This window comes from Elephas maximus, chromosome 7 (genome assembly GCF_024166365.1).
Source record: "Elephas maximus indicus isolate mEleMax1 chromosome 7, mEleMax1 primary haplotype, whole genome shotgun sequence".
Taxonomy (NCBI): Eukaryota; Metazoa; Chordata; class Mammalia; order Proboscidea; family Elephantidae; genus Elephas; species Elephas maximus.
The window spans coordinates 110,256,826-110,270,868 of NC_064825.1; the positions used below are offsets into that span (position 1 = coordinate 110,256,826).

The following is a 14,043-nucleotide window of genomic DNA, read 5'->3' on the forward strand; positions in this document are numbered from 1 at the left end:
ATGGCCTATGACCGCTATGTGGCCATTTGTAACCCTCTGAAATATCCTATAGTCCTGAGCCACAAAGTTTATACCCAGTTAGTGGTTGGCTCTTGGGTCAGTGGAATTCCAGTTGAAATTGGGCAAACATGCCGGATTTTCTCTCGCTCATTTTGTGGGTCTAACATAATTAATCATTTCTACTGTGACATCCCCCAAATACTCAAGCTTGCTCGTGGGGACACATTCATGGATCAGATGGTGGTCTATATATTGGCTGTGATATTTTTAATGGTCCCATTTCTGCTGACTGTTGCTTCCTATGGCAAAATTATCTCCAGTATTCTGAAATTGTCCTCAGCCAAAGAGAGGGCCAAAGCCTTCTCCACCTGTTCTTCTCACCTGACAGTTATAATCTTATTCTATGGAACAGCAGCTATCAATTATTTACAGCCCAAATCAAATCAATCTGAAGGACTGGGGAAACTGCTTTCTGTTTTCTATACCATTCTGACACCGGTGATGAATCCAATTATATATAGTTTGAGGAACAAGAGTGTTACGGTGGCATTGAAGAGATTACTACCTAATTATTAACATGAGGGAATTACAGAAATTATAGAAAACATGTGCTTATGTTTTTGTCATGTAGATACAATTGGAAAATCTTCTAATTTTGTTTCTACACTCTGAAATAGAGATAATTAACAATGTGCTAACAATCTCACATTGTCAAGGTACCTCTGTTTCATAGAATTAACTACTTCTATGTAATCGAACCACGAATTAACTGAAGTTCAAAAATATAATCCTTAAGATCAATCTTTCCTCTGACTGTGAACAAGTGAGGTAAGAGATTGAATAATACAAGATATAAATTGTTTGCATAGTTAGGAGTTAGGGTCATGCTCTATGATACTTTTTTCTTATATTTTCCATTCCTTCAAATGCATTTGCTGCCTTTCTTTACCTGTCTTTTTTGATTCAGCAAATGAGAAACATCAGCAGTAGCTAAGATATTGGGAGCTGGGGAGGATTTGGGGTTTTCTCCACATTTTTTTTCTCTGCTTCTATACCTTGTCTCTGCCCATGTTCCTGAAAGACTACAAGTGCTTCAGGGTGTACCCACATCTATGTTCCATCTCTCACCATTCTCTGGTAACATTATATCCTCCCCTTTTAGCTTCAGGCCTTGGTTTTGTGATATCTGGTATTTTTTCCCATAATCTAACCATACTCAGATAAATAGCCTTTTCACTAAAGTACTTTAATTGGAATTATCTTGAATAAATTCTATGTCCTCCAGTCTCCCACTTATAAGTCATTCTTCCATTCTATTCTTGCATACTTTTTGGACAATGATTTAGCTTTTTTTTTTTTAATTATTATTTTTGAAAGAAAAAAAAACTAACCTTTCTAATCTATAAACTGATTGAGGGAAAACCCATTTTATAGAAATAACAATAACAATACTTGTACAAAAATGACTATTCTAAATATACATTCGTTGAGGAATATTTAACCAAAAAAGAATATAGTGAAAAAACAAAATTGGAAGCAAATGGAATTAGAGATTGTATTAAGACACTGGAGTACATCTATACCATAAAATTACACAGCCCATTAAGAAGATTTTAGAACCGCAGTGGTGAAGAAATTCCAAACATATCCTTACATATGAAAGAAATTGAAATCTCTTTATAAAACATCCCCCATTTTTGTAAAACAACGAGATATAAACATGTAAAAAACAAACCCATTGCCAATGAGTTGATTCTGACTCATAGTGAACATGCAGGAAGAGTAGAATTGCCGCACAGGGTTTCCAAGGCTGCAATCTTTACTGGAGCAGGTTTCAACATCTTTCTCCTGTGGAGTTGTTGGTGGGTTGAACCACCATCCTCTCAGATAGCAGCTGAGAACTTAACCACTGCACCATCAGGACTCCCTATAACGAAAGATAGTACCACATAATTCCACTGAACTATTTACATTTACATTTCAGTGGTGGGTACAGGTGTGGATTAGAAAGGATTATTGACTTGCCCACAGTGGCAGGATTTCAAATGATTTCTTCTTTATTTTTTGTATTTCTCTGTATAGTTTGTATTTACTACAATGAAAGTATAATTGGTATATCACAGGAAAGAGTAATCAATATTCATTCTGAAAATAACATAAGGAAAAAAAAGAAAATATTTGCATGTCTTCCTTGCTTCTTGTTACTATATGTCTTAAGAATCTAGTATCTAGTAGAGGCTTCAATATGAGCCAAGGTGTCTTTGATTTGTAAAAGAAACAAATCACTTAAACCAAACAAAATATGTATGTCCGTGTTTCACCTAGAGCAATCAAAATAAATAATACCAATGGTCATTCCTTGAAAAATATCTTAAAGGCATGTAACAGTAGAACCAGAGATAGACAAATTTGTGATCACAGAATGAACATAGTTAAGAATAAATGACTATCAGTGAGCTTGAATGATGAAAAATTGACAATCTTTAAAACAAAAAGAAAACAAAGAGAAAATGTCAACAAATATTGAATTAATGAAGGATTTATCAGTATCCAGCAATTAAAAAAGACAAAAATATAAATTGAAAATGTATAACACTCCTGGCAAATATAATTTTTTGGTACTTGAGGAATCAAAGAGATAAAAACTTTAAAGACAATTGTATGATTTTCAGAGATCATGTAAATGACATACTTAGCAACTGGGCATATATCTCTTTTCCAGTACCAATAAAATATTTATTAAAAAAAAATTGTTAATGCAGTCTCTGACAAAGATAATTTCAATAAATTCCAAAAACTACACCTTAAAAATAAATTGGCAAAAGATTAAATACAGGAATTGATGCTAACTTAGAGCCCTAGGCAGGCACATCATGCTGTCCCTCTGCAACAAAGAGTAAAAAAACTAAGTAAAACAGATACAGATGTCAATCCAGGAACTCTAAGCATCAAATGAAGGGATAAAGAACTAGATCAAACACTGAATGGAAGAAAAAAAACTGAAGGAAAATAGAGAATGAGGAGAGAAACGAAGTAGAGGTCCCCTGCCATTTAACATGCACAGCATTGCTATCATAGAGCACAGCCAGCCATGACCCCAGACAGGGAGTATAGAAAGACAACCTCATGGTGTTCCCAACAGGAGACAGAACACTTCATATTCAGAGACACATTCTTTCCCATCCCTCGACCTTTTGCCCCATAACTCTCCCAACCTTTCCCAATGAGATACACCATACCCACTTAGCTGGGGAGCTACCGGCATGCTGTCATCCTCCTCAACCCACCAGCTCAAACCATGCCATATTTTTTTCTTTTTTTTTTTTTTTTTCCTTTTCTTTCTCCCTACAACTATCTCCATATACAACCTTCCTTCCTTCTTGCCAGTCCACAGGTACACCACATCCCCACCTGCTGGCTACACATTTTTCTCTCTCTCTTTTTTTTTTTCTTTATTCCTCCCAACCAACACTGTATACTACCCTCCCTTCCTATTAACCCTTGCTGTGCCACTGTGACTAGAGTGTCCTCAATTCAGGCCCACTGCAACAATGAGCCTGCATTGTCCCTCCCTTTCCACCATTTGACTAGCTGCTGAACGGTGGGAAGAGAGCCCATACCTCTCTCTGTAAGATACCGCAGGCTTTCTGTTGAAGGCCTTTGATTGCTCCTACATCTATGGACCAGCATCAGGATGCAGACAGTGCCCACTCACTCCAAGCTTGGCCACCTGGCTAAAGCAGTGTGCAATGAAGCAAGCTCACCATGCCTGTTACTGCCCTGCTCACCCAGTCAAGGTGGTAAGAGCTGTCATGCCCACAGATGAGAAAGCAACAAAACATGCCCAACTCACCTGCCCTAACATATCAAAATAAAACAAAAAAAAGCAGGATGAAACAAATGAGGATACAATCAATAAATAAAGAAAATAATACCTTAATGTCTCAGAGACTGCTGCCTATATCAAAATATATAAAAAAGCAAGACAAGATTGTTCCAGCAAATGAGCAAAACAAAGAATCAGATGACCTTCTGGTAGAAGAAAAGGCACTGGAATTGCATGATAGGGAATTAAAAAGACTAATATGTAGGGCTCTCCAAGAGATTAGGAAAGAGATCAAAGAAAACACACACAAAGAAAAGTAATAAATCGACAAAATTATAGAAAATACAGAAGAAACCATTGACAAAACCAAGGAAAACACAGACAAAGCAATAGAAGATTTCAGGAAAATAATACAAGAATAAAATGCCAAAATAAATGAACAATTAGAAATCATACAAAAACAGCTACTAGAAATCCGAAAGATAAACAACAAAATTTCAGAAATGGACAACACAGTAAAATGATTTAAGAACAAATTGAAACAGTGGAAGACAGAATCCATGAGATTGAAGACAAGTCCATGAATGCCCCTTTGCTTGAGAAAAAAAAATCAGAGAAAAAATTGAAGAAAACCCTAAGAATTATTTGGGACTCAATCAAGAGCAATAATTTGTGCGTAATCAGAGTTCCAGAACAGGGTAGGAAAATGTAAAACACAGAGAAGATTGTTGAAGATTCGCTGGCAGATAACTTTGCAGTTCTACTCTGTCCTATAGGGTCACTATGAGTAGGAATCGACTCAGTGGCACTGGGTTTAATTTCCCAAATATCATGAAAGGTGAAAAACTGACCATCCAAGAAACTCAATGTCTACATATATCCATATAGGATAGACCCCAAAAGCATGTCACCAAGACATATCATAATCAAACATCCCAAAACCAAAGACAAAGAAAGAATCCTGAGAGCAGCTCGACAAAAAATAAAAGTCATTTACAAAAGGGAAACAGTAAGACAGTGCTGTGATTACTCTGCAGAAACTATGGAGACAAGAAAGCAATGAGATGGCGTATAAAAAACCTTGAAAGACAAAATTGCCAATGAAAATTCTCTCTCAAATATGATGGTGAAATTAGGACATTTCCTTATAAACAGAAATGAAGGGAATTTGTAAAAACCAAACCAAACTTACAAGAAATGCTAAAGGGAGTCCTTCGGTCAGAGATCCAACAACGTAAGACAACAACTGGAGTCTATGACACAGGACAACATTAGCCTGATACCAACTAAGGTAAAGAACTCTCAATAATAAAACAAAGCTAAAAGATTTAAAACAGGGAAACAGAGGTGTCAATCTATAAATGATGACAATATCAAAACATTAAAAGGAGGAATAAATGGTGAAGGTATATAACTTTCAAACAGAGGGAAATCAAGGGGGTACCAAATGATAAAAGATTGGTTCAAACTTAGGAAGAAAAGGGCAAATTTCAAGGTAACTACAGAAAAATTAAGAAACCTACTCATCAGTATAAAAAACAAGAAAAACGTAAAGTTTCTATAAACACAAGATCTCTAACCACGAAAAAAAAAGACAATCCACAAACCAAAAGAATTCAGGACAGGAAAGTAATAGGAACAAAGTAAACTCAGCACCAAAAAAAAAGAAAAAGAATAACAATACCACAGCAATAAACTCATACATATCAAAAACCACACTGAATTTAAATGGGTTAAATGCACCTTTAAAGAGACAAGAGAGTGGCAGAATGTATTTAAAAACACAACACATCAATGTGCTGTCTGCAAGAGACACACCTTAGATGTAAAGACATGGACATATTAATTTCAAAGGGTGTAACAGAAAATATCAAGCAAACAGTAACCAAAACAGGCAGGAATGGCAATACTAATTTGCATGAAGCTGTGAAACTGGAAGGTCTGCCACAGAGATTTCAAATACCAGCAGGAACACCCATGGTGGACAGGTTTCACTGGCGCTTCCAGACTCAGACATACAAGGAAGAAGTACCTGGCAATCTACTTCTGAAAAAAATTGGCCAGTGAAAACCTTATGAATATCAGCAGAACATCATCTGATAGTGCTGGAAGGTGAGCCCCCCAGCATGGAAGGCACTCAAAATACGACTGGGGAAGAACTGCTTCCTCAAAATAAAGTCAACCGTAACGATGTGAGTGGAGGCAAGCTTTTGGGACCTTCATTTGCTGAGGTGACACTACTAAAAATGAGAAGAAAAGGCAGCAACCATCCATTAATAAACAAAACATGGAATGTATGAAGTATGAATCTAGAAAAATTGGAAATCTCCAAAGATGAAATAGAACGCATAAACATCTATATCCTAGGCATCAGTGAGCTGAAATGGTCTGGTATTGGCCATTTAGAATCAGGCAAAATTATGGTCTACTATGCCAGGAATGACAAATTGAAAAAGAATGGTGTGAATTCATCATGAAAAAGAACATTTGAAGATCCATTCTGAAGTACAACACTGTAAGTGATAGTAAAATAGCTATACACCTACAATGAAGGCCAATTAATATGACTATTATTTGAATTTACTCACCAATCATTAAGGCCAAAGGTTAGGAAATTAAAGATTTTTATCATTCTGAAATTGATCAAACATGCAATTAAGATGCATTGATAATTACTAGTGATTGCAATGTGGAAGTTGGAAACAAGGATCTGTAGTCAGAAATCATAGATAGCCTTGGTGATAGAAACGACGTTGAAGACCGCATGGTAGAATTTCGCAAGAACAAAGACTTATTCCATGCAAATACCTTTCTTCAACAACATAAGGAGTGACTATGCACATGGATCTCATCAGATGGAATACACAGGAATTAAATTGTCTACGTCTGTGGAAAGGGATAATGGAGAGGCTTAATATGGTCAGTCAGATAAAGGCCAGGAGGCAAATGTGGAACAGACCAATTGCTCATCTGCAAGTTCAAATTGAAGCTTAAGAAAATTAAAACGAGAACACAAAAAACAAAATACAACCTTCTGTATATCCCACCAGGATTTAGAGACCATCTCAAAAATAGATTTGATGCATTGAACACTAATGACCGAAGACCAGAAAAATTCTGGAATGACATCAAGGATATCACACATGAAGAAAGAAAAAGGCAATTACAAAGACATGGAACAAGGGATATCATTGCTGATGTCAGATGGATCTTGGCTGGAAGCAGAGAATACCAGAAAGTTATTTACCTGTGTTTCATTGACTATGCAAGGAATTTGACTGTTTGGGACATAACAAATTATGGATAACATTGTGAAAAATGGAAATTCCAAAACACTTAATTGTGCTTGTGAAGAACAAGAGGCAGTCTTTGAAACAGAAGAAGAGGATATTGCATGGTTTAAAAATCAGAAAAAGTTTGTGTCAGTGTCATATCCTTTCACCATATCTATTAAATTTACATGCTGAATAAGTAATCCAAGAAGCTATACTATATAAAGAACATGTTATCAGGATTTGTGTAAAATTCATTAACAATCTGCAATATGCAGATGGCACAATCTTGCTTTCTGAAAGAAAAGAGGACTTGAAATACTGATGAAGATAAAATACTATTGCCTTCAGTATGGATTACATCTCAACGTAAAGAAAACAAAAATCTTCACAAGTGGATCAGTAAGCAAAATCACAAAATGGAGAAAATACTCAAACTGTCAAGGATTTTATTTTACTTGTATCCACAATCAACAACTATGGAAACAGCAGTCAAGAAATCAAATGACTCATTGCATTGGGGGAATCTGCTGCAAAGGACACATGTCACTTTGAGGATTAAGGTGCGCCTGACTCAAGCCGTGATATTTACAATCACCTCATGTGCATGGGAAAGATGGACAGTGAATAAGGAACACTGAAGAAAAGTTGGTGCGTTTGAATTATAGTTTTACTAAAAAACATTGAACACACCATGGTCTTCCAGAAGAACAAACAAATTTGTCTGGGAAAAAGTATGGCTAGAGTGCTTCTTGAAAGTGAGAATGGCGTGATGTAGTCTCAAGTAGTTTGGACATGTTATCAGGAGGGACAGGTCACTGGAGAAGGACAACATGCTTGGTAAAGTTGAGAGTCAACAAAAAAGGGGAAGACCTTCAACTATGTGGATTGACACAGTGGCTGCAACAATGGGCTCAAACATAGCAATGGGTGTAAATATGACATAGAACTGGGTAGTGTTTCTTTCTGTTGTACACAGGGTCACTATGGTCAGAACAAACTTGTCTGCACCTAGAAACAATAACAATAGAGGAAATGGACAAATATCTAGAAACACACTACCTACCTAAGGAAATCTGATCTGACCTATAACAAGAAAAGAGACTGAAGAAGTAATAAGATTCTTTCAGCAAATAAAATCCCTGAGAAGAGTTCACACCAGGACTCAAATTATTTCAGAGCATAGAAAAGGAAGGGATAATCCTGAATTTGTTCCATGAAGCCGCATAACCCTGACACCAAAGCCAAACAAAGACACCACAAAAAAAAAGAAAATTAAAGACCTCTGTCTTGAATATCGACTCAAAAATGCTCAATAAAATTCTAGTCAGTGGGATGCACCATCATATCAAAAAAATAAAAATAAATAACACACCACGACTAAGTAGGATTCATACCAGGTATGTAAGAATTTTTTTTTTTTTATGTAATAATAGTGTGACAGTAGAAAACCAACAAATGTAATCTACCACATAAAAAGAACAGAAAAGAATAACATGATCATCTCAATTGATGCAAAAGAAGCATTTGATAAAGTTCAACTCCCATTTTTTATTAAAAAAAAAAAAACAGTAAAATAGGAATAGATGGGAAATTCCTCAACATAATAAAGGGAGTCTAAACAAAACCAACAGCTAACATTCTTAATGAAGAGAGGCTTAAAGTATTCCTCCTGAGAATAGGAACAAGATAAGGATGTCATTTATCACCACTTTTATTTAACATTGTGCTGGAATTCCTTGCTACAGCAATAAGGCAAGAAAAAGAAATAAAGGTCATCCAAATTGGAAAGTAAGAAATAAAACTATCCCTGTTCACAGATGATATTATCCTATACATAGAGGACTCAAAAGATTTCACAGGAAAACTACTGGAATCAATAGAAAGATTCAGCAGAGTTATAGTACACAAGATTGACATACAAAAATCAGTTGGATTCCTACACACCAGCAAAAAGAACTTTGAAAAGGAAACCAGCAAATCGATACCATTTGTAATAGCCCCTAAAAAAAAAAAAAAGAAGTGCTTAGGAATAAACCTAACTGAGACATTAAAGACCTATATGTTACCGGGTGGAAACCCCAGGTTCTTACTCGCCATGACTTGTAAACGAGAGATCGAGGTCAGAGAAAAGGAAATGCACTTTTATTTCATTGTACAAGGAAATGGAGCGGAGTCAGTAAGAGATGCTGCTGCCAAGACTCTTTGCCAAGGGTAGGTAGGTAAGTTACTTTTAAAGGTCTTGGTGGTTTATAACTATTTACTAAATATGTGGATTTTATGTGAAAGTCTCCCTAAAAGATTCTCTCTTTTTTTTTTTTTCAGATTGTCTTAACTATGGCCTTTATACCTCAGGGCCCAGGTGACTCATCTTTATGAGTCTTTGTGAGTCCAGCTACTGCTGGGTCAAGTTCTTTATGCTCAAGGACGAGGAATAATGGCTCCAATATTATCTCCTAAATAATTCTTTTCTTTTGATTGGAGACTGGAGGTATTACTACCTGGACTTTGTTGAGCCTTTACATGGCAGCCATGGCAGGCTCTTTAAACTCAAGATGCTGTTTTTCCACCAGATATCATCTGATTCTTCACCAGGATCTTGAGTAAAAGCAATGTCAATCTCATTGCCGAAGTAAGCAGACTCAATGTACATCAACATTTTAGCCCAAGGCCTTCTTTTGCCCTTTTAGGTGTGTAAGACAATGTAAGATGAGTTTTATTATGCCCAATACTATCAGGAGGCAGACTAAAAACATTACTATCCCATGCAGTAGTCGTCTAGCCCATGTGCTTATTCCTGATGGTAACCAACCAAATAAATATGGTATTTGTAAGGGTGTTACACTGTGTAGCCAAGTAGCTTGCTGTCTAATTTCTATATATATCCTGTTCTACTTCTGTGTTATTTATCCAAATGCAACAACAGGTATCTGCTGCAGCACAGACTACACTTTCTTGGGCTAATAAGAAAATCTTAAGGCTATTTTGTTGTCTCATGTCTCTTTAGCTAATGAGGTCAAAGGTTAGTGTTGCATTTTTATCTCATTAGCAACCTCATCTGTTATTTATGCCATAATGACTGATAAATTTCTTAAAGATTTTTCCAATTGAACTGTACCATAACTCGGAACTAAAGCTACCAGCTATACCCTGAGTTGTACCAGTGAGTTTCTTTTTGACTTTCTTTTTGTAACGTATAACAATTTAACACTGCTTTTTCAAAATTTATTAGAAGCATAACTATGAATATCTAAACATAATATTAAAATTCTCAAAGTGTGTTGCCCATGCATTCACCAGGAATCTAAACAAGAGATTGCCAGCGTAAACTCACTGTCAATTGAAAAGAAATCATTAAACCCAGAATAGTTGGATCGACCACACACAAAGTTTGTCTAAAGGAAACAAAAGGTATAGAAAAATTCACATGTGACAATGAGATTTTCATTAGAGAATGCATGAATACATGATTAACAAAATGATATAGTAGGGACCTCTCCTGTTGGAGGTCTTCAGTTAATTTGTTTAAAACGTACTAAGTGTTCTTCTTGAGGGCAAGCTGTCCCTCCTTGGTTTATCTATTAACGGTCATGTGCCACTTTCTCAGAAGCAGAAGAGTCACAAAATTGTTTTTATGAGAGAAGAACTTCTAATTCAAGAGTTATAATATCTAGACCTATTAGTTAAATAATTTAGGAGAAAGGAAAATGGTTTCTTAAAATGTAGAAAGTAGGACCTTAAGACATCAGCAATGTTCCCACATAAAACTCATAGTTTCCTTTACTCAGTTTTATGTAATTTCTGTTCCATGAGATTCTGGATCAGCCATACCCTGTGCTCCTGCATAGGAGTTCTGGAAATTTTATTCAGTCTAGTCACAGTCCTTTTTGCTGGTCCAATATAGTCCATCTTCTTGTTGAGATATTTTGGTCAAATGTTTTCTTCAAATCAGCTAAGTAAAAACTTATCTGCAGATGACAAAACTTAATATGGCCATGATTAACTTATAAAAATAATACTCATAGTAAAAGATGTGATGAAAATTAATTATAAGCATAATGTAAAGGCCAAATAAAATCAGTTAAAATAACTAAAAATAAAAAACACTTCAGAGAAAAATATTTATAAATATAACTATTAACCATATTTTTAAAGAGGTTCATGTATAATACACAATAATCTTGAGGTATAATACCATATAGACAGGATATATCAAGAATACACCAAGATTATCAAGTCTCTACATAGCTGAATAGTAATTAAAAAAAAAAAAAAAAACCTTCATAGATATATGATGTGAATTCCCCAAACCATTGGCTTTGATAAAGTTGTGACCAAGTTAGCAATTAAGAAATAATAATAAAACTATGGCATAATATTATGTGTTTGCTGGTTAATATTAGGCAAAAACACAAGAGGAAATATTAACATATAAATCTTAACTCAAAAAAAAAAATCAGGTGATTTTCTTGATTGTGACACCTTCCATGCAATTTATTACATAAAACTTTTTAGCCCTTTTCTTTTATAAAAAAATTTTTTTGAGTACGTGGCTTTCCAAGAAATTTCAGAGTTGTCAGTAGTTTATTATAGGTCACCGTGAAACAATACTTAAGGTATTTAACCAAAGATCTTAAAGTAAAACCTTGGCTTTTTTTTCTAAAAGCCATGCATCTTCGTTTTTGGCTCAGGAATCCTATTCTAATAAGAGGCTGAACCTTTGTCTTCTAGGCAGATTACACAAAGAATAAATTAACTCTTGTTGTGTGGTAAAAACATCATAAAGTTTAGCAAAACAAAAAGAAAATTTTATTCGGCATACATTCAAAAATGCGAAAGTGGGAAGCAGACAAGCATGCTGCCAGAGCTAATGTCCGCCTGAATCCAAGGAAATATTACAGAATAAGCAAGAACGAGAAAATGGACAAGCATGCTGCCACAGCCATGTCTGCCCAAGTCCAAGGAACATCACAGGGTCATCAGCATATGCTAACACTACCAAATGGGCAAAACCATTGAGAGCTTCACCTTTTCACAGATTGGTAGAAACTGTGACCCTACACTTTGAATTGTCTCTTCCAACAATCATTGGTACAGGTTTCAGTAAGGACAGTCAAGAGGATCTTCATTGTTCCAACAAATTTTGCATTCACTAAATGCTAATAGAAAATGATAAGAATGGAAAGTCTTTTGTGTAGTGGCTCACCTGAAAGGTTCCCCAAAAGGTATTTTCCAAGATTATCTTAGCTATTGTCTTTATACCTCAGGGCCCAGTTGATGTGTCCTTGTGAGTCTTTGTGAGCCCTTGTGAGCCCAGCTCCAGCTGGGTCACATTCTCTATGGTCAAGAACAGGGAATAATGACTCCAATAATATTTCTTAAATCAACCTTCAACTCAGAAATCAAAGGAAAATTTATTTCAACAGCAAGAAACCTAAACTTTAGTCAGACGGATGAAACTTTTGACCATAAGAAATAAATTTATTTTTAATAAACCTCTTAAACATTGTCTTTGTTGCATACCTACTATAGTTCATCCCTTTAAATGGCAAAAATGAACGCACTCATTAGCAGACCCAAATATATATATATATATATATCCTTTCTCTTTTGACATAAAAAGCAAAAATATATAAGCTTAAATTATGACAATACCTATTAATTCAATTTAACATCAATAAATTACCTAAAAGGTCTTAGAAATTATATTAAGCCTGTGTACCATAAAACACAACTGTTGTTGAAAGAAAGCCTGTTTAAATGTTCTAAGTTTTCATGCAACTTTTACTATTTCTCATATTTTCCGAATCTAATTTTATCTCTCCTGATAACATGTCCAAAGTATGTGAGACCTAGCCTTGCCCATGCTTCTAAGGAGCATTCTGGTTGTAACTCTTCTAAGACAGATTTGTTCATTCTTTTGGCAGTTCATGGTATATTCAACATTCTTCATCAACACCACTATTCAAAGGCATCAATTCTTCTGTCTTCCTTATTCATCGTCCAGCTTTCACATGCACATGAGGCAATTGAAAACACCATGGCTTGGGTCAGGCACTCCTTATTCTTCGAGGTGACATTTTTGCTTTTCAACACTTTAAAAAGTTCTTTTGCAGCAAATTTGCCTAACTCAATGTGTCTTTTGATTTCTTGACTGCTGCTCCCATGGGTGTTGATTGTGGATCCAAGTAAAATGAAATCCTTGACAAATTCAATCTTTTCTCTGTTTATCATGATGTTGCTTAGTGGTCCAGTTATGAGGTTCTTTTTTTTCTTTATGTTGAGATGTAATCCATACTGAAGGCTTTGGTCCCTGGTCTTCATCAGTAGGTTCTTCAACTCCTCTCCACTTTCAGCAAGCAAGGTTGTGTCATCTGCATAACACAGGTTGTTAATGAATCTTCCTCCAATCCTGATGCTCTGTTCTTCTTCATATAGTCCAGCTTCTCGTATTATTTGTTCAGCATACAGATTAAATAGGTATGGTGAAAGAATACAACCCTGATGCACACCTTTCCTGACTTTAAACCATGAAGTATGCCCTTGTTCTGTTCAAACAGCTGCCTCATGAACCCAATTAAATGTTCTGGAATTCCTACTCTTTGCAATGTTATCCAAAATTTGTTATGATCCAGGCAGTTGAATTGCCTTTTTATAGTCAATAAACACAGGTAAACATCTTTCTGGTATTCCCTGCTTTCATCCAGGATCCATCTGATGTCAGCAATGATATCACTCATTCCATGTCCTCTTCTGAATACCCAGGTTGAATTTCTGGCAATTCCCTGTCGATATACTGGTGCAGGCACTTTGAATGATCTTCATCAAAATTTTACTTGAGTGAGATATTAATAATATTGTTCAATAATTTCTGCATTCGGATGGATCACCTTTCTTGGGAATAGGCAAAAATATGGACCTCTTTCATTTGGTTGGCCAGGTAGC

General features: G+C 35.6%; 1 protein-coding gene across 1 annotated transcript; it reads left to right on the top strand.

The window, feature by feature from the left end:
* Positions 1-576, top strand: LOC126080333 (olfactory receptor 10AG1-like). Its single transcript, XM_049891585.1, has one exon. It carries the CDS (start codon positions 1-3, stop codon positions 574-576), a length of 576 nt encoding a protein of 191 aa, XP_049747542.1.
* Positions 577-14,043: the final 13,467 nt, after the last annotated feature.